The sequence below is a fragment of the Choloepus didactylus genome, chromosome 21 (assembly GCF_015220235.1).
Source record: "Choloepus didactylus isolate mChoDid1 chromosome 21, mChoDid1.pri, whole genome shotgun sequence".
In the NCBI taxonomy this organism is placed as follows: Eukaryota; Metazoa; Chordata; class Mammalia; order Pilosa; family Megalonychidae; genus Choloepus; species Choloepus didactylus.
The window spans coordinates 27,781,079-27,804,750 of record NC_051327.1 but is presented as its reverse complement, the minus strand read 5'-3'; the positions used below and the strand labels follow the sequence as shown (position 1 = coordinate 27,804,750).

At 62.3% G+C, this 23,672-nt stretch overlaps 1 protein-coding gene across 11 annotated transcripts in view; it reads left to right on the top strand.

Annotated features, from left to right (window-relative positions):
* LMF1 (lipase maturation factor 1) overlaps positions 1-23,672 on the top strand; it is a 148,314-nt gene that overhangs the window by 91,484 nt on the left and 33,158 nt on the right. For all 11 annotated transcript variants that reach the window (XR_005213599.1, XR_005213600.1, XR_005213601.1 and 8 more), the window contains 5 exons: positions 7,318-7,485; positions 20,471-20,654; positions 21,015-21,168; positions 21,391-21,574; positions 21,860-21,972. Coding sequence is in view for 2 of the 11 variants with exons in the window: in XM_037814586.1 (XP_037670514.1) it covers positions 7,318-7,485; positions 20,471-20,654; positions 21,015-21,168; positions 21,391-21,574; positions 21,860-21,972 (803 nt within the window). In the remaining 9 variants the exon portion in view is untranslated. The remainder of the gene's footprint in view (positions 1-7,317; positions 7,486-20,470; positions 20,655-21,014; positions 21,169-21,390; positions 21,575-21,859; positions 21,973-23,672) is intronic.

The following is a 23,672-nucleotide window of genomic DNA, read 5'->3' as shown; positions in this document are numbered from 1 at the left end:
CCTGCGGGCTGTCGTTTGCCAGTCCCTGTTCTCTATCATTAGTTTTTGACTTTTGTTTCTTCTTTTCTGTTTTATTCTTTTTATTGTATTCTTTTACCAGTTCATGGATTGAATGATTAACTTAACTTTTTATTCTCTTTTTAATTAGCTCGAAATATAATTTCTATGTAATAAAATTCATTAGCTTAAAGTATACAGTTCCATGAGTTTTGACAAATGTATACAGTCATGTAACCATATTCTTTGTTTTGCTTTTTTGGTGAATGCACTCAAGCCTATAAATTTTCCCTGACAGCTCTTAACTGCATCAGAAAAGTTTTGATGCGTAATGCTTTCATGGTCTTTTTTTTGCTTTCATTGTCTTCTTACGCCATCTATTTATTTCTAGTGTGGTAAATACACGTAACATGAAATTTACCATTTACCTATTTAAATTGTACAATTCATTGACATTTAGTACATTCACAGTGTTGTGGAAACATAACCACTATCTATGTCCAGAACATTTCGTCACCCCAAACGGAGACCCTGAACCCATCAGCAGTCGCTCCCCACCCCACCCAGCCCCTGACAGCCGCTAACCTGCTTTCTGTCACTTGAATTTTAACAAGTTGATTAAAAATGTTTTTAATGTATTTATAGACACTGTGTATCTAGTCTGTGTATGCAAATACGTAATTACACGTGTATCTACGTTTGTTGTGTAATATTCAATAAAGGATTTGAGGCAGCTCTTCTAAAGTGATATTGGGACAGCCTAAATTTTTGATTTTGTTTTTTAACACTGAATTTAACAGCTCGAGCAAAAAGGGAAAAGCCACTTCAAAATATCCCTTTCTTCTCCAATTTGTGTATAATTCTGAAAACAGGTTTTAGGAGATTTGGTAATTTGCACTCATTTGAAGGGTTCAACCATCCAACAAACTAGGTGAGAAAAGGTTGTTGTTGAACATTCATTTTATACTGAAGAAATGAAATAGTCCGTGGTGTGGTAGAACTACCAGAAGCCGACACGCGGCTGCCCACGAAGCTGGCCGAGAGCTGACCCCACGAGGCCGATGGCCGCTCCCCTGGCAGCCCGCGGGAGCGCAGTCCTGCAGGGCGGGCACACAGCCGTGTCGAAGACGTCTGCAGACACGTCCGTGGTCTCGACCTGGGATTTCACGGCCCCTGCCAGTGACGACCTGAATGTGCTCACACGCGTGTGCGAGCCCGAGCAGAAACGGCACAGGCGCTATGAGGCATTTTTCAAGAATGTCACTTGCTGCTAGAAGTTTCTGCATGTGTGCTTGTCAGTAATCGTGTTGGGTTTTGCCAGAAATTGGAGAAATTTAATTGATATCAGTAGCCACTACATGCTGTGAACAGCTGAAAAAATTTCACAGACAAATTCTTTCCAGTGCTCTCACTTTTCCCCATAAAGTCGGCCTTGGGTTAGACACCACGTCTGTGTAAATGTTAAAATTGCTCGTCTCTTTTAACCTACTTGTAAATAAGACGTCACTATTGGTGGATTCAGTCAGTTAATTCAGAAGAAACATTACTGAAGATGTCATCAAATGTCTGTCATCACAACGAAGAAAAGAGGCCCCTCCGGCCTGTCCTCACGGCCACCCTGCCCCAGCCGTCACTGTCCACAAGTTTCTGTCCCCAGGTGGCTGGGTTAAATTTCGAATGTGGCCATGGGAGGGACGGGCGAGCTCTGGGGCCTGTGGGTTTGGAATGTGTGCCACCGGGGAGGGGATGGTCTCGCCATGCTCTGCCTGCCTTGTGGGACCAGGGCCCTGCTCCCACATCACTGTCGCCCCCATCCCCAGCCTCGTGGGGTGGCTGCGTGTGACCCTGCAGGGCCCGTTCCCGCCCGTGCGTGGACATCAGAGCTGCCGCCCCGGGAGCTGGGAGTGTCGGTGCGTCCGTGGCCAGCCCACAGCCTGGCCCCGACGGCCCTTTGGAGTCAGAGTGTCCGTGAGACCTGCCGTAGGAACGACGATCTCCAGCTGCTCCGCGAAGGGCAGGGCGCTAGCGTGGTCTACCTGCTGGCAGCTGTACGTGCTTTCCAGTTAGCTTTAAAATACGCAGCCCTTTGGAACAGTGAGAAAAGCCATTCGCAGCAAACTCGTGTTCCCGGTTGCACCTCTCGTGCAGGGAGACGCACCAGACTCCAAACTCTTGGCGCTTGGCTGCGTCACTGCATGAGAATTCCTCCTTCACATTTCTCTATTGCCTGTCAAAGCCGTCGCCCGTGTGGCTGAACCGTCATGCGGACCTTGTACTGGTGGCTCCGCTGGCAGGAGGTGCTCGGCCACCCGGGTGCAGCCGCCCCCACGGCTCCGCGGCGAGGGGCTGCCAGGGCTACGCTCGGAAGCTCCCGCCTCGCCCTCCCCACCTCCCTCGCTTTCCCTCCCCCGACCCTCGCCCGCAGGGAGTGGTGGACGAGCCAAGAGAAGCTGTTTTGTCCCACAGTCGTGTGCTCCAAGCTGACCGTTACTCTGGAGACATAAACCACGTTCCGCTCCCACTGTTCGCCAGGTCCCACAGCCCTGCAGGGCCTGAAGGCAGCCTTTGTGTCCTGTTGATCGAGGTTCTAAGTTAGTGGCTCAAACAGTGGCAGGGAAAGCCGATTTACAGGTTACCTCAGAACCGCCCTTCCAGGGCTCGCGACGTTTGCACAGACTCGCGTGCCATGATTGCAGTTGGCAGAGGCGGCAGAGCGTCGCAGCATGTGCGCTGCACGTGTGCACACTCGGCGCCTGGGTTTCTGGCCTCGTGCTCTTCTCGGTGTGCGGGAGGACGGTGTGCCCCAGCGGGTCAGCCTTTCTGATTCTCTAACAGAAAAGTAAAGTGCTTGTAAGAGCAAAATTCATTATTATTATTAGGGAAGTTGTAGCTTTCAGAAAATTCATGCATAAATGCTGAGTTCTCGCACAGCCCCTCTTCTTGACCCCTTGCGTTAGTGCGGGGCCCTTGTGTAATCGTGCTGCCAGCCTTGCCCGTCGTCTACAGTAGGGCTCGGTGCTGGGGCTGACTGTCCTGTGCATTTTCTGTCTTTCTTCTGGTAACACACACACAACCTAACGTTTCCCCTTTTAACCACATTTGAGTACACAACTCAAGGCTGTTAACTGCGCCCGCCGTGTCGTGCTGCCCTCACTGCCGTGCGTCGCCCAAGCAGAGTGCAGTTTACGCCTGAGCCCCCGCCCCACCCTGGCTGTGTTCCTCGGCCTCCTGCTGGGTGTTTGTTTCTCTCTCGTGTTAGTCGGGATGCTCTGGGGAACAGAAGTGACAGGCCACACATATTCACGTGTGTGTGCGTGTATAGACAGGAGGGTTATCGTAACTCGGCTCACGTGGCCATGGATGGGCAAGTCCGAATCCCGGAGGACAGGCCGCGAGCTGGGAGCGCGGATGAATTCCCCAGGCGAAGCCAGCTGGCTGAAGGAGCAGCGGAGGTTCCTGCTTCCCAAGGCCCCGGTTCCCCTGCGAGGCCCCGGCTGATGGGATGGGACGCCTCTCGCTGTTGAAGGCGTCTCTCGGTTGACTGTAGATGCAATCGCTGTAGATACGATCAACTTACTGATCATTTAAATCCACGAAACATCCCCATGGCAGCAATCAGGCCTGTGCTTGCTTGACCATACGACCCAGCCAAGCGGACACGTGCCTGTCACGTTGCAGGACACTTGCCCACTTCCCCTTCCCATTCCCAATGGCAGCAGCCATGCTTCTGCCTCCATGGCTGCGTCCCTGCGCACTGTTTGTGACCCTCTGCCAGCTCAGGCGCTGTCCTCTTTGAAAGCCCCTCGGCTCTGGGCGACTTGCTGCGAGGGCAGCACTCAGTGGCCCCAACCTCAGCCCAGGTGCGGAGGAGGGAGGGGAGGGGGCTGTGCCTTTCCCAGGGGGCACGTGTGGCTGCCTCGGCCCGAGAGCATCGTCTGCTGCGTTCGCCGACAGGTGCCCCCGTCAGGCGTGAGTGCCGGCTCCCCCTGTGCCCTCCGCGGTGCTGGGTAATGCAGAAGCACTCGGCACTGGGCGTCCGAGCTGCCCCCTGGCAGAGGGTGCTGGATTCTAATCAGATAAAGCTCAGCTGCACAGAGCTGGGTCCAGGCAGTGAGACAAGGAGAGGGTTACGTTTCTCTCCATCGTGTTGGGTCTCATCTGACCCAGAACCGTTGTTGGAGAGGAGCCGTGCCCGCAGCCACCACGCCCAGCTGCACGCACCGTCTGTCCGGCGGTGACGGGCCGTGGAATGTACCAGGCAAGATGTGAGACTTGGTGTTGGTTAAGAAGTCAGTTGTTATTTGGAAGGAGCAGGGTACAGAGTCCCCCCAGATGGTTTTTATACCAGGGAAAATGTCCTGAGCCCAGGTCTCAAGCAAATTGACCACAAATGTTGTGAAACATTAGTACAAATGCAGAAAAGACACGTGTCTAGCAGGGGTGGGTGGGGTGTTTGGGTTTGATTCTGTTGCTAGAGATCTGGGGGAAACCTAACACCCTCTTCCAGTGCTGCAGCAGCAGCTCCTCGCGTGCCAGCGCTCGGGGCCCGTGGGAGCCCAGGTTCCTGCCCTGGGGCTCCGAGGGGGCTCTGAGCGCCAGCACGGAACACGGCCCCCACTTGCCGGGGCAGCAGGCGAGGGTGGCCACTGGACTTGCTGTTCGCGGGGGCTCAGTCTGCAACGCTGCCTGCCGAGGCCCTGGGTGCCGAGCAGAGCCGGGCTGTCCACGTCGTCCAGGGGTGGCCGCACGTGGCAGGGAGTGGGGTCGGGGAGAGGCAGGTGTGGTTCGCGGGCCCTGCGTGGCCAGTCAGTGCTGGCATCACGCGTCCTCTGCAAACCACCCAAGGGCCTTCCCGGCCATGGGGTCAGGGCTGCAGGCCTCCATGGTGGCTGTGGAGAACCCCTGGAGGGGCCCGGGTGGCCCCCGAGAGTTGCTGTGGGACCAGGTCATACGAGGCGAGCCTGGCAGGGGCTGTCCTCAGCACGGGCGACCCCCATTCGACGCTGCCCAGAGCCGGCAGCACAGACACGTTGGCGGGCAGGCAGTGTGCTGCGGGTGGCACCAGGGATGAGCCCTCGGCCAAAGCCTGTTCCAGCCACTGGGCAGCACGGCCCTCGGACACGTGAGGACACGCCAGCACCCACCCCCAAATGGTACCCCTGATGGCGTCCAGTCCACGATGGCCTGGCTGGCGCACGCCACTCCCCCATTTCCCGCGGCTTTGCAGGAGCCCCTCGCCGCTCACACAGCATGGCCCTCGACCCAGCATGCCCCTCGGGGCAGGGACAGGCACGGTCTGCGCAGAGGGTGGTCCGGAGCGCTGGCGGCGGTGGTGGCCAAAGGACAGCCTTGGAGAGCAGTGCAGATCTGTCCCGGCCACCCTGGGCTGGCCCCGTGGAGGCCTTCCCGCTGCACATTCCGGAAGGTCCCGTTGTGGGCGTTGTGTGTCTGGGGCCAGCAGGTCCCTTATTTAGCTGGTCGTGGGAGGGTCTCTGGCCGCTGTTGGACACAGCCCCCTGGGTCACAGGGAGCTCACCCGTGCCGGTGGTCAGCATGAATTTTGAGGAAGCCGAGACTGAACAACCTCCCGGGGGTGGGAGTTGAGGCTGTTTGCCGTGTCCATGGACAGACTTACCGATCTGTGAAAGAAAACGCTCCCCGTGTGCGATGGGGCTGTGGACGGCCAGTCTGGGGCAAGGCTGGCCGGTCAGCACTGGTGGGTCCCCACGTGCGGGGCTGTGAGGGGCCAAGGAGCAGCGAGGCGGCCACAGCGGACATGGACACGGGCCTCTTGTCCAGGGGACCAGCGCGGCGCCCTGGGGTCAGCGGTGGCTGCTGACCGTGGAGCGAGCGGTCGGGAAGGGCAGCGCCGGGGGCAGCCGGGCCATGTCGCCTGCAGCCCTGCCCCGTGGGATGCGCTCCTGGCTCGCAGGACCCGTGCCAGCCGCCTGGCCCTTCGAAGTCCGCGTTCCCCGCTTGAGTCGCCCACCCAGGTGGCCGTGAGCGTGGAATGACAGGGTGTTCCTGGGTGTCCACACCACGACGTGGAGTTCGCGGGAGCCGTGGCGCTTTCCCCGCGCGCGCGTTCAGTTGTCTCGCTGCTGCCGGTCCCCAGTCTGGGTCCCTCGTGTCGGAGCACACTTGGCATGACTGAAGCCTTCCAGAACTTTCTCGGACTCGGTCCGCGGTGGCGAGTGTTCCACTGGGGCACATGGGGTCACCGCCCACACGGGGTTGTCCACACGGTGTCGTCCCGTCCCACTCGGGGTCGCCCACTCGGGGTCGTCCCGTCCCTCGGGAAGCGTGGCAGGCAGGCAGGCCGTCCGTGTCTCCACCTGCCCCCAGCCCCTCCATCCTCTCCGTGGCCCAGCGTGCTGGCGTTCTGGGCACTGGGGCACCTCCCCCCCACCCCCACCGGTGTCCTCCGGTGCCCCTGCCTCTCCTGAATACCTCGTGCCCCCCACCGATCTCCCCTGCTCCCCCGACAGCCGTGGTTCACCTGTCCCTGGCCAGGGCTGTCCCAAACACAACGGCTTCGTTCTTGGTGAAGATTCTGCAGGGCTGGGCTTGGGGTTGGATTTGGGGCCGGGGGCTGCCTCCCAAGGGCGCCAGCCCCATGTGGATGACTCCACGTGGGTAGCAGTTGCCGTGGCCGGGGGGCTGGGAGAGATGGGCAGCTCGGGGCAGCTGGCATCCTCTGGCCCTGCTGCACCATCCCAGCTGCCGCCCTTCCCCGTCACCATGGCCCGGCATGGTGGGTGCTGGGGGCACGGCCCCGCTCTGCGCTTGGCCTCCCGCCACAGGCCAGGGCTCCACTTGGCCACTGCCGCTGAGCTGGCACTGCCCGCTGTCACCCTGAGCCGCGGGGACCCCTGCCCAGCCCCTGGGTCCTTCTGGCTGACCCCCCAGCACCTGTTCCCAGCCACACACCCCCAGCAGGAGAACCCAGGTGCAGCGCGCGGGGAGCCCCAGCTGTGTGACCCCAGAGCCTGCGCGGCTGCAGAGCCCCAGAAGTGGGCGGGAGAAAGGAAGCCTGAGCCCCCGGGTGCCGCTGATGGGTGCCAGGCGTGCTCGCAGGCCCGCCAGCCGCGCCGGCTCGCTGAGTCTCCCACACCTGGTTCCGGCCCCAGGAGTTTACCGACATGTCCCTTTCGGTTAATGCACATGGGCACAGCCGTCAGGCTGGGAAAGGCTTAGGACAAAGGTGAAGAGTTTGTCTTTGTCTCGGAAACCGCTGTCCCCCCAAGCCACTGCCTGAGACCTGGGAGGGTGCTGAGGCTGGGGGCTCACGTGTGACTCTTGGCTCCCCTCTCCCTGCAGACCCAGCCGGTGCCCGGGCCCGCGGCCTACTACCTGCACCACAGCCCGTGGTGGGTGCACCGCGCCGAGACGCTCGGCAACCACCTGGTCGAGCTCGTGGTGCCCTTCTTCGTCTTCCTTGGGCGTCGGATGTGCATCCTGCACGGAGTGCTGCAGATCCTCTTCCAGGTGAGCCTGCCACCACCCACCCGGCGACCCCGCGCTGACCTGGGTGTCTGTGACCTGGGGGCCCCATACTAACCCGGGCATCTGTGACCCGGGGGCCCCGCGTTTCTGCGGAGGAGCCCACTCACCTCCCTGTGAGCCCAACGGCCCCACTGTTGGCAAGGATCCTGGATGGCCGGGGCCTGAGCCTGCCCTGCAGGCTACCCGGCCGTGTCCCCCTCACCAGCCCCTTCTCACCAGCCTTGCAGGAGCTCACTGGGGCCTTCAAACCCCAGGCTGCATGCAGAGGGTCCCCTGGTCCTGGTTCCTCCAGGCCCACCCTCTCAGCCACCCTCTCGGCCAACAGGGCCTGTGTGGCCCCGAGCGCCAGCCAGGGGACAGGGAGGCTTCTGGAAACCCCGAATTCTCTTCTCAGGCTTAGAGGTTTCCTTTCACCCAGATGTTAGTCTGCCGGGAACCAGTGGTTGCATGTGGTGTGTGGTACGGTAGTGTGTGGTGGTGTGCGACGGTGTGTAGTGGTGTGCGTGGTGTGTGATAGTGTGTGAGCATCCTTGGAAACACTGCAGGGACTTGCTTGGAAAACCACGGCCGCCTGGTTCTTTGTAGCTCCTGACCCACCCGAAGCTGTCGGGCATTTCTTCTTGAGGAAGTGTTGGTAATAAACATTTTCCTGGGAATTTGCCCATTTCATCTGTTTTCAAGCTTAATGAAACAAAAAGGTAGAGAAACTTCTTTTGCAGAATCTGGACCCATGAGCCCGTGTCCTTTCTCCTTCAGTGTCGCCTACGACGGCAGGTGGTGGAGAACCGTCTCCTCAGCCAGGCCTGACGAGGCCGTGTGTCCTGACTTGCATGTTTGGATTTATTTTCGTATCCTATTTTGTGTTTACTTTTCTATCCCGTTTAGCTTCTGAGTTCTTTTGAGTTCTCCTCATTCCGTTGTTTTCTCTGTGGGGCGTAGTAAGTTGTCCACCTTTCTCTGCCCTTCCAAGTGGTGGAGGCTCGGTTGACTGACTTCACTGAAGTCCAAGGTTAATAACCGCCTCAGCGCCATGAGTACCGCAGGGAACCTAAAATGTCTTGATCCATTCCATCCCCACCGGCTCGTCTGCCGTCATCACTCTGACAGTTTAGCGCTGCAGGTTCCTGGAACGAGTACGCGTTTTTAGAACAGTGTTTGACTTGCAGAGAAATTGAGCAGAACCTGGTTCCCGTGCACCCACACAGTTTCCTTTAGTAGCGTCCCACAGTAATGTGACACGCTTGTCCCGGTCACTGAGCCCACGTGGAGACGCCCTCCTGGGCTTGGCCCGCCGTCCCCGAGGGCTCGCTGCGTCCTGCTCTCCTGCAGGTTGTAACAGATGCAACGGGTCATGCGTCCACCACCGGCATCGTCCAGAATCGTTCTGCCGCCCCAAGAAGCCCCAGGCCCCACCTCCCCGCCCCACCTCCTTCCGGAGCCACCTTCCTCACTCCCCTCGGCCGCTCAGGGTCCCAGGAGCCTGCAGACCACTGGCCCTTCTAGAAGCCCACCTAGCCCACCCTCCGTGGGGGCTGTGAGCCCGGACACAGAGAGCGGCCACCCTGGGACCACAGGAAGCCCACCTGTGAGGCCCGGCCTTGGCCTGGGATCGGGTGCCGGCCTCTGCGGGGGGATGTGCGGGCAGCACCCTGGCGAGTGCCGAGTGCCCCCTCGGCCAGAGCATGGTGCCCAGTATGCTCACTGCCGGGCAGCCTGAGCATAGCCCTTACTGGGTGCAAAACCCAGAGTCCGCCCCTCCAAGGAGGCCTCCAGCAGCCTCCCAGAGCCCCTGCCGGCCTGCTCCGGCCGCTGGGAGACGACCAGGCACAGAGCTTCCAGGGCCGGGCTCTCGGCGCGTCAGTCTGGCCAGAGGCTGAGAGAGGCCCCTCCCAAGTGTCCTGAGGCCCCCTGGCATCTGGGTACCCCTGCCCCAGTATTGAGGGGTTCCTGTCGTTCTGTGCGCGTTTGCATTTCCAACCACGAAGGAGGGAGGGTGGTGTCACACGCACAGAGCGCAGCCGTGCTGGCCCCCGCCGGCCCCGCTCGGCCCTGTGCTGCCCCATCCCGCCTCAGTCACCCGCCAGGGCCTTTCCCTCCAGCACGAAGGGCCCCCTTGGCGTCTTCCCCGGGGCCGGTCCCGCGGTAGCAATGCCCTCAGCCACCGTTATCCAGAAATGTCCTTGTTCCTCTTTAATTTTTAAAAGGCAGTTCTGCCAGGTGCAGAGTTCTTGACTGACAGTTTTTTTCCTTGAATCCTTTAAATTTGTCATCCCACTGCCTTCTGGCATCCGTGGATCCTAATGGGAAATAAGCCGTCAGCCTTGCTGGAGATCCCTCGTACATGGCGAGTCGCATCTTCCTCACTGCTTTCAAGAGTCAGTGTCTTGCGGTTTTGACGGTCTGACCACAGTGTGTCTTTGAGTCTGTCCTGCTTGGAGTTTGGTGAGCTTCTTGGATGTGTACATTCATCTTTCATCAGATTTGGAAAGTTTTTGGCTGTTGTTTTTTAAATTCTCTCTCTGCTCTTCTCTCTCTCTCCTCCTGCTTGACTCCTGTATGCGTATGTCGGTGCTCGGTGGTGTCCCGCAGGTCCCTCGGCCCTGCTCACTCCTCCACTGCCCCTCGTTCTGCTCCTCAGACTGGGTGGGTCCGACTGTCCTCAGGTCCCCTGGTCCTTCACTCCCCCAGCTCCAGTCTGTTCTTGAACCCCTTTTTAATTTTTCATTTCAGTCATTGTACTTTTCATCTCCAGAATTTTGTTAGGTTCAACTTTGTAATTTCTGTCTCTGTTGAAATTCTCATTTTCTTCACGAGTAGTTTTCCTGATTTCCTTTAGGTCTTTGTCCGTGGTTTCCCGTAGTTCGCTGATCCTATTTAAGAGAGCCGACCCGAGATCTTTGATTAGAAGTGCCAGTCACGGGTCTTCCTCTGGGGGTTTCTGTTGCGTTCTGGACCGCTCTTTCATGACTTTTCTTATGTTTTGAAATTTTTATGAGAACTGGACATTCTGAATTTTTTGTGTGGTTGCTACGGATATCTAGTTCCCCTGCTCCTCAGGAATTTCTGATTTATCCTTGTGGAGAGCTGGAGCTGTACATTTTTTACTTTTCCAAACTATTTTTGCGTAGTGAAAATTTCTTGATTTTATCTTTTGGCCACTGAAGTTCTGTTCCGTTATCTTACAATCATTCAGTGAGCTGATTCAGATTTTCCCAATTAATGAAAAATTTTAAATATAAAATATGAAAAAGAATTTAAGCAAAACAAGCATAAATAAAAATATACGAAAGCAGGTGCTCTGCCTCTTAGTGTCCCAGTAGATGCTGGTGGGGAGCTGCTGCTGCCAAGCAGGTGAAACCCAGGGCCCCTCCGGAGCGACCTCCGCTTCAACTCCAGCTTTTTTGGTGGCTGAAGTTTCTCTGCCTGTCCTGGCACCAGCCGCTGCTTCCGGAATGCGTCCGGGTTCCGCCAGGGGCCCGTCACTGTCACTCGGAGGCCTGGGGGCCTGGCGGCCTCTGCAGCCCTCCCGCGGTCGTTCTCAGTGTCCAGCCTTGCAGCTCGTTCTGTTCTGGTGGAGGAGGCCAGCCAGGGCTCCCGGCTCTGCTGTTTGTGCAGACCCGACCCTGGGTCATCACGTGAGTGTGAGTGTGAGTGTGTGTGTGTGTGAGTGTGCACGCACATGAGAGGGGCAGGGAGGGAGCCTGCCGTGTGCGCCTGGGGCCCGCTCCTGAGGCCTAGGGCGGGCAGCCAAGGCCCTTCCCATGGAGCCACGAGGCAGGATGGAGTTGGGCAGAGGGACAGAGGGGACGGCCTTGGGTGACGCCCAGGAAACGGGCCGGTGGGTGCACCGGCTGTGCTGTGGCCCTGGGAGAGCCACAGATGGCCACCGGCTGCCGTAAGCTTCCCGGGTGCAGGGGTGTGGGGACCGCGACGGCGATGGTGGGTGGGCAGACCCCGTAGTAATCACGCCGATGCAGGCACCCCCCACACTGCCCCTGCCACACTGGGCCGTGGCCGCCCTGCCAGGCCAGGGGCCCCAGCCTGGAACACGGGTCTGGGAGCCCCGAGAAGGTTGGGGGTTGGACGGTGGACCCTCTGCTCCCAGGGCCTCCTGCACGGGCTGCCCTAGGAGGCGTCCGGCTGAGGTGTGAGCGTCCACCAGCCCCAGCCGCCTGCAGGGGACCACTCACCCGTCAGCCCTGGGGCCGCCCCAGCGGGAAAGCTGTGCGGGGGGCAAAGAGCTGGACCCTGGCTCGTTTGGGCCCCCGGGGGAGGTCTGCTCTCGCCTCGGCCATCGGGGTGACCTGGACGCGCTGCCCAGCCCACGTGCCATGGGGTCGGCCCCTCAGACCCCCAGGCCCCAGGCTGCCCGTCTTCTCTCGGCCCTCCCTCCCCACCCCCACCTGGTCTGGGTGGGCCTCGTGGTGTCCTCCTCTCCAACCCCAGAGTGTCCAGGACAAGGCAGGAGGCGCCAGCTCCCTGGGGCCAGGCCTCACTGTCCACATCAGAAGGGCTTGATGGCAGCCAGCGGGCCCAGCACGGCCTGTCCTGCCCCTCAACGTGTGGGGCCAACAGGACGAGGTCTCGGCGCACGTGACCCACCTGGAGGTACAGGGCCGGTTCGGGGCACCCACGCTGTGCTCTGCCCCGGCCCCTCGGCACCCCTTTCCCGGGCGCCCAGGGCTGGCAGGTTTGGGGCCCTCAGGACGCGGGGGCCGTGGAGCTGCATTCCCCCCGCAGGCCCATCCTGCTGTGTCCCTGTGCACCGGCAGGAGCTTCTCCGGGTGGAGGTCGTTTCCCGGGGGCCTGGTCCCTGATGGGCTGTTTCCGGTTCATTGCTGGTGGGGGGATGTTTGCATCCTCCGTCCTCCCACACGGTTTACACAGCTGTCCGGGAGCGGGCAGGAAGGCCAGGCCCCAGCCTCGCCCCGGGCACAGCGCTGCCGCGAGCGCCCTCCCCAGGGCTGGTCAGGAACGAGGACCCGCTCTCTGGCACGGGGATGGCAGCGGACAGGCGCCGCGAGCCGCCCTCTCGGGAGCTCCCCGCACACCGGGTTGGCTTCTACCCCGGGCCTTCGGTGTTTGGTGAGCTTATTGTGAAGACACGTAACCGTTTCAGTACAACCCTTTAGCCTTAGAAACCCAAATTGTTTTTTTCCATAAAATCAAGCCAAAAGTGGCCGTTCCTTCCAGACTTATTTGCTGGTAACTGGAGAGAACCTGGGCGAGGCCTGGGATGCTCCCCGTTTGGGACGGCCTAACCCGGGTGCTCACTCTGCAGACCAGCCGGGCAGTCTGGGTGGTCCGTGTGTCTCCGGAGACCACTTTCCCTGAGTCCCGTGGCCCCCGACAGTCACACCAGCCTGGCCATTCTCCCCAGTCTCAGAGCCGTCTGGTGGACGCCTCATCCCAGCTGTGTCTGGGGGTCCCCAGGCCCACCGTCCAGTTCAGGGAGGACGTGCGAGCTCTCACCTGTGCCCACAGTTGGGGCTTCTTACAGCGGGCGCCACCGGGGCTGGGCGTGCGGGGACTTCCCAGAGGTCGGTCGTGTTGGAGCCGCACGGCCCAAGGCCCCGCTGTAGGTGCCGTCATTCAGACTCGGGACACAGCAGTGACCAGAGCCGGCCAGCGCCAGGCCCGTGCCCTGACCCCCACGGGCACCAGCTGCGTGGAGCAGAGCCCCCAGACCCCCAGCTGCCTCCCCTAGGCTCTCAGCCCCTCACACTTCTAAGACCAGCATAGTCAGTCCCTCCTTCTGTCTGTTCCTCTGTCTGTTCCTAAACACCGAGGGGGGAGGCTGCTGGCTGAGGGTCTGTCCCGGGGACACCGCCGCCTCTGAATCTGAGGCAGGACGTCAGGCCCCTACCACGGGGAGTGCCAGCCACCCTCTGTCCCCACCCTACACCCCCCCAGGTGCCCCCAAAACGGCCATTCAGAGGAGCTGGGGCTGCCCCGGACCAGCCTCAGCGTGCGAGGGGCTCGCTCCCCAGGGGGCCCTGGAGGGAGGGGCATGGGCAGGTCTGCCTTGAGGTCACAGGCCGTGTGACCCTCCCCCTCCCGAAACAGAGGTGACGGGTGAGGCCGGGTGGCCTGACGGGACCCCAGGACTCCACTGGGAACCTAGGCACACTGACCCCTGCTTAATGCACCATGGGGACCCCCGCCCTATAGGCCGTGTGGGCTGGAGGCTGTCTCCACTCTCAGTGCACGTGTCCCGGCCCCGAAGGCACTTGGGGGTCAGGCCGCCCTGCGGGGGCCCCGAGAGGCCTGAGCTGCGTGCACTGTCCGTGGAATGGGGTGGGCCTGGGGTGCTCGGGGGAGGGTGGCATGTGTTCTGCACCCCAACACTCCCGCTCCCCCCACACTGAGACATGAGGACACCACGTGGGCCAGCATCCCCCAGAGAACGCGCCCAGGCTTGGGGCCCCGTCCTTCCGGCCCCTGACGTCAGCCCGAGCGCCTGCGCCACCTCCTGGGTCCCGGGATTCCGCCCCCTCGAGGTCCTCTTTCTCGCGTTCTCGGGGCTCCCCGGAGGCGGGCGGGTGGCCGCGGGGTCTCTGCAGATGGGTGGGGGTGAGCAGCGAGAGGGAGGCCAGGGTCGCTTCCCTGGGGAGAGAATGGCGGGGGCGCAGCGCAGCAGGGAGCTGCCGCCCCACTGGGCCCGCAGGGTGAGGTCCGGTTTTAAGAACCCACCAGCAGAAAACCACCCAGAAGTGGGAAGCCAGCGGGGTGCGCTTGCGGGATAATGGCCTGCATGTGCCTGACCCACGGGGGCTCCTCCGGGCCTCCTGGGCATTATGAGAAATGGGGTGATGTCCCCCAAACGGCACCGTGCTGAGCCCAGGCTGTCGGGGCCAGGGGTTCGCAGCCTCGGCTGCTGGAAGGTTCACTCTGGGGGGCCGGCACTGGCAGAAGCTCCCCGGGTGACATGAGGCGATGGCAGAGCCCCGAGAAGGGCGTCGCTTGGCTGCGGACATCTCCAGGCCTCCCTGTTTTCCTGGGAGCTTCCGGCTAAGGGTTTGTTTGGAGAAAGGTCTTGGCCACTAAACACACGGGTGTACAGCAGATCCTTGTGGTGTGCAGACTCTGTGCTCACAGACTCACCCGAAGTCAGTCACCACGGAGCTCTTGCTGTCAGCTGCAGACAGGTGAAAACTCGGGGTCCCAAGGGGCCACCTCTGCCCTCTTGATTCAGCTCATCCCGAAACACGTGTCCTGCTCACAGCAAGCTCAGTGTGTGCTCTCTTGTTTCTGCTTTCTGTGGTGGTTTCGCGGTTTCAGGTGCCCGCAGCGTGATGGGAGGTGCTGGCTCGCGTTTGTGGGTATGGGGGGCTGGGGTGCACCTCGGAGGAAGCCTGTTCAGGTGTGAGTCTGGGTGCCACTGGCTGTGGGCGCCAGGGTGCAGGTTCGAGAAGCAACAGGTGCACCCACAGCACGAGCTGGTCGGCCAGCGGGGGCTGCCCTTCCCCGGCGTTGCCCAGTGTCCGCTGACCCGCTGAGCGTAACCACCACGGCTGCCCTGCTAGGCCCTGGGTGTGCAAGGGGCAGTGCACGTCGGGTGTCCCGGGGGCCACGGCGAGTGTGGACAAACAGCAGAGCAGGCCTCATGCCTGGCCACTTGGGTGCCCCGGGGGCTGCCCTTGGCTTGTCTTTGCGCCTCACGTGTGAAGTCGTGGCTCAGCGATGTTAACACGGGTGACCACACATCCCCCTCATTGAGTTCCAACTCCAGCCTCGGATTTTGCGGGGACGGTCTAACCAGCCCCCTGGGGGCAAGAAAGAGGCTGTGGCAGCTCAGGCCACGCGGCCATGGGGGCCCCACTGGGACCCCAGCCACACTGCCGACCCCCTCCGGGGGTTCCTGCCCGCCCCCTCGGATTGTCTCGGACGCCGTTTGTGAAATAAACCAGCCCCGGGCAGCCCGCGCAGAGTCTGCTGCCCTTTCCTGGGGCTCAGCCAACCCGCTGGCCAAGGTGAGCTCCACGTGCCAGGAGAGGGAAGGGGGACCCCGGGAGAGGGGGGACCCCCGGAAGGGCCAGGAGTGCCGAAGGAACGGCTCCGGCTCCTCGGTGAGGTGCTCCACCCCTCAGCTTGTGGGTTTCCAGAAGCGGGAAGAGGGAATCTCTTCCTTCCTGCAAGGAGCAGCAGCCTGCGGCCCGGGCCTCAGCGGGGGCTGCCTGCTGGGGCCACGCACGTCCCTCCCTCCCGGAATGGGCCACGCGAGGTGGCAGGCAGCGCACAGGGTGAGCGACGGGCTCCGGACTCTGGGGCAGCCGCGTCCACCCGGACAACAGATTCCAGGGATCCAGCTCCAGGAGCACCGGGTCCCCTTGTTCTCAGCCTGCGAGCGGCCAGCAGAGGACACGGATCACCAGGGGCCGGCGGCAGAGGATGCCCCGACACGTGAGCAGACCCCAGGAACCGCCACACGCACGTGTACAGCACTCAGCAGCCCTGGGGGCTGGGCCAACTGGACCCCCGGCAGCCCCTCGCAGGCTGGAGTGGCGCCTGATCAACCCCCCACGGCAAGCAAAGGAGCGGCTGGTGCACGAGGGACGAGCAAGGCGTCTGGGGGTCCCTGACTGGGCCAGTCCCCCAGCCCGTCCCCGCTAGTGTCCCCACCTGGGGAGCCTTACACAGCAGCGCTGCGTCTCGGCCAGTCGGCAGCCCCCTCCCCCCGTTTCCTCAAGTCCCCTCTTTCTGGAACGTCCCCCACCCTCAGGTGCTTCACTCTGCCCGGCACGGGGACACCAACAGTCCATTCCCCCTGGGCAGTCCCTCCTCCCTGCAGGGGCGGCAGGGCACTCCTGTGGCGGTGGGAGGACCGGACCTGTGCGCTCTGGGAGGTGCTTCTCGGGGCGCATCAGCCGGGGGAGCAGATCCCACGAGAGCCACTTGGAGGGGCCCCTGGGGACGGGGGGCGGTGGCCACGGGCACCTTCCAGCCACCAGGCCCCTGGTCGGTGCCTCAGATGTCAGAGGATGTGAGGGAGCCTGGAGCTGCAGTGCTGAGCTTCCAGGAGGGGCCACAGGGCTAGCGGGAGGAAGGCTGACGGGACCCCCGTGGCCTCGGGGGGCTGAGGTTCCCCTCCACCCGCAAAGGGCCTGACCCAGAGGTCCCTGTGCTGGGAGAGGGCACTCAGGACCCCGAGAGCCTCACCTGTGACAGGCCTGGACCCTGGCCCTGCCCAGAGCCATCCATGAGGGCAGCTCTCAGCACCCTTGGGGTGTCCCCCTCAGAAAGATGTGTCAGGCTCGGGAGCAGGGGTCAGAGGGCCTGATGACCACAGCTGTTGGGGACACTGGCCAGAGACAGAAGTTGAGGGTGCCTCAGGCTGGGCAGCCCTGGCACAGTGAGACAAATCATTTTTGGGCCTAGAACAAGGAAAACCAGTTTTCCATATGAACCTGGAGAGAGCCATGAATCCACACACCACACTTCACAAATCATAAAACTGACCGATGAAAAGCTCTGCCCCTCCTCGGACGCCCAGCGTTTTAGAACCTCGAAAGTCTTCCCTTCACAGGGCAAGCGAGCGGCACGGCGGGCAGGGGGCCTCTGCTGGGCGAGCCCTGGGCCTCCCGCCCCCCACTGGCCGTGGGCCTGACCCTGTGCTGCCTTTGCCCAGCGAAGTCCACTTGGGGTGCCGGGCCGGACCCCGCGTTGCCACCGGCCCAAGAGCGAGGCACCGGCTCCCCAGGGCGCAGGCAGCTCCCGGAGACCCCCAGCCATGCCTGACCACCCCCAGAGGCCTCCCAGAACCACCCTCAGCCTCTGCAGCCAGGCTGCCCCACAAGCAGAGCCAGGGCCTAGGAACGCAGCCTCCTTGCCCCCTCCAAGCCCCTTCGTGCCCTCAGCCTGGCTTCTAAATCGGGCCTTATTCTCCCCACCCCGGGCCTGGCGCCTCCTCGTGGGGGTTCCTGCCCCGGAGACCTGCCGGGCCTCGCCCGTGGTGTTGGGCCCCTGTCGCCCTTCCCGTCGGAGCAGCTCCCTCTTCTCCCGCCAGTGTGGGCATTTCCTGTTTTTTCTAGAAATGGACCCATCTTGGTTGGGTGTGCAGAATATGGAACTTCTGAAACTGATTTGATCATTGCTGTTCTGGAGGGATTTTACTTTTTCCCTGGTGCTTTTTGTCTGTCTGCCACTTGTCTCTTTTTTTTTTTTAAGTCCTTCCAGAAGTTTGTCTCTTCCCATTGGATTCAGAGGCCCTGCTCCGGGTCTCGTGCGTCCTTCCCTGTTTTCCCGCCATCCTGCTCTTCTTCACCGAGCTCTGCTCCCGTTTCTGTTCTCCCCTTTCCGTGTCTGGGTGTGGGGAGGGAGCCTCGGGCCCTGACCCCAGCCCCCCGGGCGTGAGCACCTCCCCCTGGCGTGGCGGGGGCAGCCCGGCTCCCTTGCGCCCTCCTCACTGCCCGTCGGGGGCATTTCACGACTTCCCCGTCGTCCTCCCGCCCAGGCCCCTCCCCGCCGGAGGCCTCGTCTGCTGATGCTGGGGGGCTCGGGCTCCCCTCCTTCCCCTCGCTCTGCCCGGGAGCCCCTCCCCTCACCCAGTCCCCTCTCCCGTCCCCAGGCCCCAGGGGTGGCCCCCAGTCTGAGCGGGGACCCCGCAACTGCCCTCTGTCCAGCGACCCGAGTTACATCAGCTGCTGAGATGTCTGTGTGCGCTGAATAATGTGAAAAAAGAACAAAGTTAATTCGGAACAATCAGACGTAAACACGAGAAGAAAATCTTTATAACCATGGAGGATGCAACAATTTCTTAGACGCAAAAAACACTGGTGGTAAAATTTTAAAATAGATAAACTAGACTTCATAAGAAATTTAAAACTTCAACTGTTTTGTAAAGAAAATGAAAAGGCAAGCCACCCGCTGGGAGGAAATAATTGGCATCCATAGAATGGCCAGCTCGCAGCACGGTGATCCTCACAGCCCTGAGCCGGCGGGACGTGCCGGGCCCCCCTCGATGAGCTTCACCCGCGGCCGCCCCGGAGCATCGGCAGCAGCAGGTGTGGCCGGGCCGCAGGGCCGCACGCTCGGCGGGGGACACCAGGTGACTCGCACGTTCATGGAAGCAGGACCACAGGAGCCACAGACTGGACACAGCCCAGACGGCCTGACGTCCCGTGGTGTCACGTCTTCGGTCTACGAGCATGAGGTGTCTTTCCTTTTTTCAGGTCTTTACTTTCTTTCAACAATGTTGTGTAGTTTTCTGTGTATCAGTCTTTTGCCTCCTTAGTTAAATTTGTGTGTAGATAATTTACTCCTTTGGATGCTGTTGCAGGTGGAATTGTCCCTGGCGTGTTGTTGATTTCTGTGTGTTGCTTTTGTACACTACAACTTTCCTGAGTTGGCCCTCGTGGCTTTTTTCTAGATTCTTGGGGATTTTCTGAGCATAGATCATGTACTCTGAAAGTAGGGACAGATGTTTCCTCCTTCCCAGTTCAGTGCCTTGCATTCCCTTTCCTGGCCTCACTGCTCTGGCTAGCGCTCCCAGTGCAGGGTTGGGATCAGTGGTGACTGCGGGTGTCCTGGGCCCTCTCCCGGCCCCAGGGAGGCTCCGGTCTTTCTCTGCGGAGTCCGCCGTGCGCTGTGGTCTCCGTGGATGCCCTTCGTCGTGCTGAGGCCCCCTCCGCCTCCTTTGCTGAGCGTGTCGTCACGACGGGTGTCGGCATCTCGAGACGGGGCGCTGTGAGTCTTGTCTGGTCACTGGGCAGTTTACATTCTGTTCTTGGGTGGATTCGGGGGTTCGCACTTTGCTCAGACACTGTTTCCTCCATCTGCACGTCGCCGCTGACCCCATAGCGCGGTGGGTTCTCGGGGCGCTTCTCTTCAGCTCCTCTGCATCTGCCCGGGGGGCAGTTCCCACAGTGGGCACGGCAGCCGTGCCTCCCGTAGACATGGCGGCTGCACTGAGGTCTGGGGGCGCTGAGATGGCAGAGGCCACGGTGGAGGCCCTTGGGGGCAGCATGGATGCCCAGGGGGCACCGTCACTCGCACAGTCCCCTTTGCCTCCCCGTATGTGACCCTCACTGGGGTTCAGGAACACCCATCCCCGGTTCCTCCACTCAGCCTCAGAGGGGTTCCTCGGCAAGGTGGGCCTCGTCGTCGGCTCATCGTCAGCCGCTCCCCCCCCCAGGTGACCTCATCGTCAGCCGCTCCCCCCCCCCAGGTGATCCTCATCGTCAGCCGCTCCCCCCCCAGGTGACCTCATCGTCAGCCGCTCCCCCCCAGGTGACCTCATCGTCAGCCGCTCCCCCCCCAGGTGATCCTCATCGTCAGCCGCTCCCCCCCAGGTGATCCTCATCGTCAGCCGCTCCCCCCCCAGGTGACCTCATCGTCAGCCGCTCCCCCCCAGGGGTGACCTCATCGTCAGCCGCTCCCCCCCCCAGGGTGATCCTCATCGTCAGCTGCTCCCCCCCAGGTGACCTCATCATCAGCCGCTCCCCCCCACGTGACCTCATCGTCAGCTCCCCCCACAGGTGATCCTCATCGTCAGCCGCTCCCCCCCCAGGTGACCTCATCGTCAGCCGCTCCCCTCCAGGTGACCTCATCGTCAGCCGCTCCCCCCCCAGGTGACCTCATCGTCAGCCGCTCCCCTCCAGGTGACCTCATCGTCAGCCGCTCTCTCCCTAGGTGACCTCATCGTCAGCCGCTCCCCCCCAGGTGACCTCATCGTCAGCCGCTCCTCCCCTAGGTGACCTCATCGTCAGCTCCCCCCCCAGGTGATCCTCATTGTCAGCCGCTCCCCCCCAGGTGACCTCATCGTCAGCCGCTCCCCCCCTAGGTGACCTCATCGTCAGCCGCTCCCCCCCAGGTGACCTCATCGTCAGCTCCCCCCCCAGGTGATCCTCATCGTCAGCCGCTCCCCCCCTAGGTGACCTCATCGTCAGCCGCTCCCCCCCAGGTGACCTCATCCTCAGCTGCTGCCCCACACACATGACCTCATTGTCAGCTCTCCCCCCACCCCCAGGCGATCCTCATCATCAGTGGGAACCTGAGCTTCCTGAACTGGCTGACCATGGTGCCCAGCATCGCCTGCTTTGATGATGCCACCCTGGGGTTCCTGTTCCCCTCTCGGCCTGGCAGCCTTAAGGATCGAGTCCTGAAGATGCAGGAGGAGGAAGGCCAAGGGGAGCAGCCCAGGCCGAGACACGGTGGGTGAGCCCTGAGGGGGACACGGTCCCAGGCCCTACAGCCCTGGGCCTTGGAGAGTGATCAGCCCTCCCCCAGGCCCGGCAGCCCCTCGCCCTCCCCAGCCTCCCCCGGGAGTTTAGGTGGTGGCAGCCTCGGGGGCGCCACTCGGCTCAGGGCAGCTGGGATGGGGTGCCCTTTGGGACTCCGTGACGGGAGGCTGGCGGCCTGCACTGCCAGCTGGGGCCTCCCTGGGCTTCCGCCCCCCGCGGGGCCGGGACAGAGGTGGGGTCTCCCTGGCGGGGACCTGGTGCTGAGGGAGCTCCACAGCCCAGGCGGAGGCTCGGCCTCTCTGTGTCCTCCTGTCCTCCCCAACCCTCCCTGCTGTGTGGTGCGGCGGATGGTCAACCTCTTGCTGGGCGTCCTCATCGCCTGCCTCAGTGTCCCCGTGGTCCTCAACCTGCTGAGCTCCAAGCAAATTATGAACAGCTCATTCAACTCCCTCAGAATCGTCAACACTTACGGGGCCTTTGGAAGGTACTGGGACCCGGGACCCTCACCTCGGCCGCGTCCAGCGTGGGCCCTCCCCGCCAGCCGGGTGCCCAGGGCCCTCAAGGACGACGCGGCCCTGAGCTGACTTCGTCCGCGTTCCTGGTCCCGAGACGGGCTGCGGCTCCGCCTGCTGCTCGCTGCCCGGCCCGGTGCCGGGGCCTGGGGGCTGTCTGCACCCCACCTGGCCCTGACCCCGCCCCCCCACAGCGTCACCAAGGAGAGGACCGAGGTCATCGTGCAGGGCACGGCCAGCCCCAACGCCAGCGCCCCCGACGCCGTGTGGGAGGAGTACGAGTTCAAGTGCAAGCCGGGCGCCCTGGACCGGCGGCCGTGCCTCATCTCCCCCTACCACCACCGCCTCGACTGGCTCATGTGGTTCGCGGCCTTCCAGGTACGGCCCGGTCCGGGCTGCCCCAGAGTCCGCAGCCTGCACTGCCATTCCCTTCCCTCGCGCCGGGAGAGCCTCCTGGAGCTGCAGGCACCTGTGCAGGTCCAGGTGATGTACGGGTGTCGGTCCAGGTGACACAGTATCAGTCCAGGTGATGCACAGGTATCAGCCAAGTGACACACAGGTATCAGCCAGGTGATGCACAGGTGTCGGTCCAGGTGATGCACGGGAGCAGGCCTGGGTGTCCCCACGCCCCATGCCAGCCTGAGCACCCCCTCTCTCCCCCAGACCTACGAGCACCACGAGTGGATCATCCACCTGGCGGGCAAGCTTCTGGCCAACGACGCCGAGACCCTGTCCCTGCTCGCGCTCAACCCGTTTGAGAACCGGGCACCCCCCAGGTAAGACTGGCCTCCCCGACAGATTCTCCTCCAGGCTGTCTGGCCAAGGGGCGGCCTCCCAGGGCTCTCCCCAAACCCAAGCGTCTGCCCCGGGACCAGGAGAGGGGCTGCCGGGCTGGGGACACACAGGCTAGAGCACACTGTTCTGGAAACCCCTTTAGCAGAGACAAAACCGGGAACACGGGCCAGCGCACCCTTTGTGTGGCCTCACGATGGGATCGGGCCCTTTGTCGGCCTTCCTGGCGGCATGTGGAGCTGAGTTATTGTCACTCCCTGCTGCACTAAGCACTGGGGATGGGGCTGCTCCTGACGTCTCAGCCCCTGGCAGCTCCAAGGCATCGGGGGCTCTGGTGCCAGCAGCTGGGGCTGCTCTAGGCTCCAGCGACTCAGCTTGTCTTCATGGGCATTAAGTCATGGTGACAGTGGGTGACATGCTCACGGGTGCTAGTGTTGGGGGCCCTGTCCTGACGGGTCCTGCAGACGGTGCTTGGGTCCCAGCAGGCCCTCCCCACGGCTCCTGGCCTCTCCCTCTGACCCCTGCAGCCGCCTGCCAGCCTCAGAGCCCCCCTCACACACCCCAGTCCCTCTGCTGCATTCCCAGGGGGTCACTGCTCAGCCCTGCTGTCTCTGGGGGGCAGTCTCAGTGCCTCCCTGGGCCCCAGTACCGGTTCCTGACCCGAGTCCGACTGGCCTTCCCAGGTGGATGGGGTGTGCACGGCAGGGCCTGCAGGGAACCCCCAGAGCCACAGGCCCCAGCAGTGGTGGCCGAGGGGCTTCAGTGGGGGGACAGCAGTGGCATCCAGCCCTGTGCTTCAGGCGCTTGCCGTTACGAGGTGCCACAGCCTGCAGGTGCCCCCTCAGCGCGTGGTGCCAGCCCCTCGGATGTGACCTGTCTCAGGATGGGGTTCACTGGCTCTGGCCCCACCTGGCCACGCCAGGCAGCAAGAGGAGGAGGAGGCATGGGAAGGAAAGGCCCCCCTATTAGTGCTGGGGGCCTGCAGGGGCCATCACGTGCCAGTCCACCCCTTCCTGGACCCGAGGGAGACCAGCCCTTGTGTTCTCAGGGCTTGGGGAGGGGCCGTGGGTGCCGGGGCTGGGTGCAGCCGATCAGAGAACCTGTGGACCCCCGCCCTGAAATGCCAGACTGTGACTCCATGGCAAGCCGAGGCCGTGGACCCGGCCCTCCCGACCACCCTGCCACCACCAGCACAGACGGAGAGCACGACCCTCTTTTCCCTCCAGAAGCTCCTAGCAGGAGCCAAGCAGCTGCTCTCCCCAGTGCGAGCCACAGCTGTCGGGGGGCCGGGCGGGGCCTGGAGCAGCGCAGGGGGCACACCAGGACAGCCAGCGGGCGGGGGCAGGAGGGGGCAGCACAGCTGCTGCTGGCGTCTGGCAGCCAGGCAGGGGCGCCGCCAAGTGAAGCTCTGGAGCCCCCTCCCCAGCACCCGCCGTGCCCCTCCTCAGGCCTTCCAGTGATGGTGTCATCCTGGAGCCCCTGTCGGCCCCGACTGCCCGTGGGGACGGTCACCAGCCCTGGGCTCCCCCCGCCCACAGCCCCTGAGCAGAGCTACCATCAGCAAACACGAGGGTGGGAACAGCTCCGTGCTCTCGGGAGCCTGAGCGACAGACTAGCGTAGAGCTGCTGCAGTGGACATGACACCTCAGGGCCCTCAGCTGTGGTGCAGCCACCAGGGGCATGT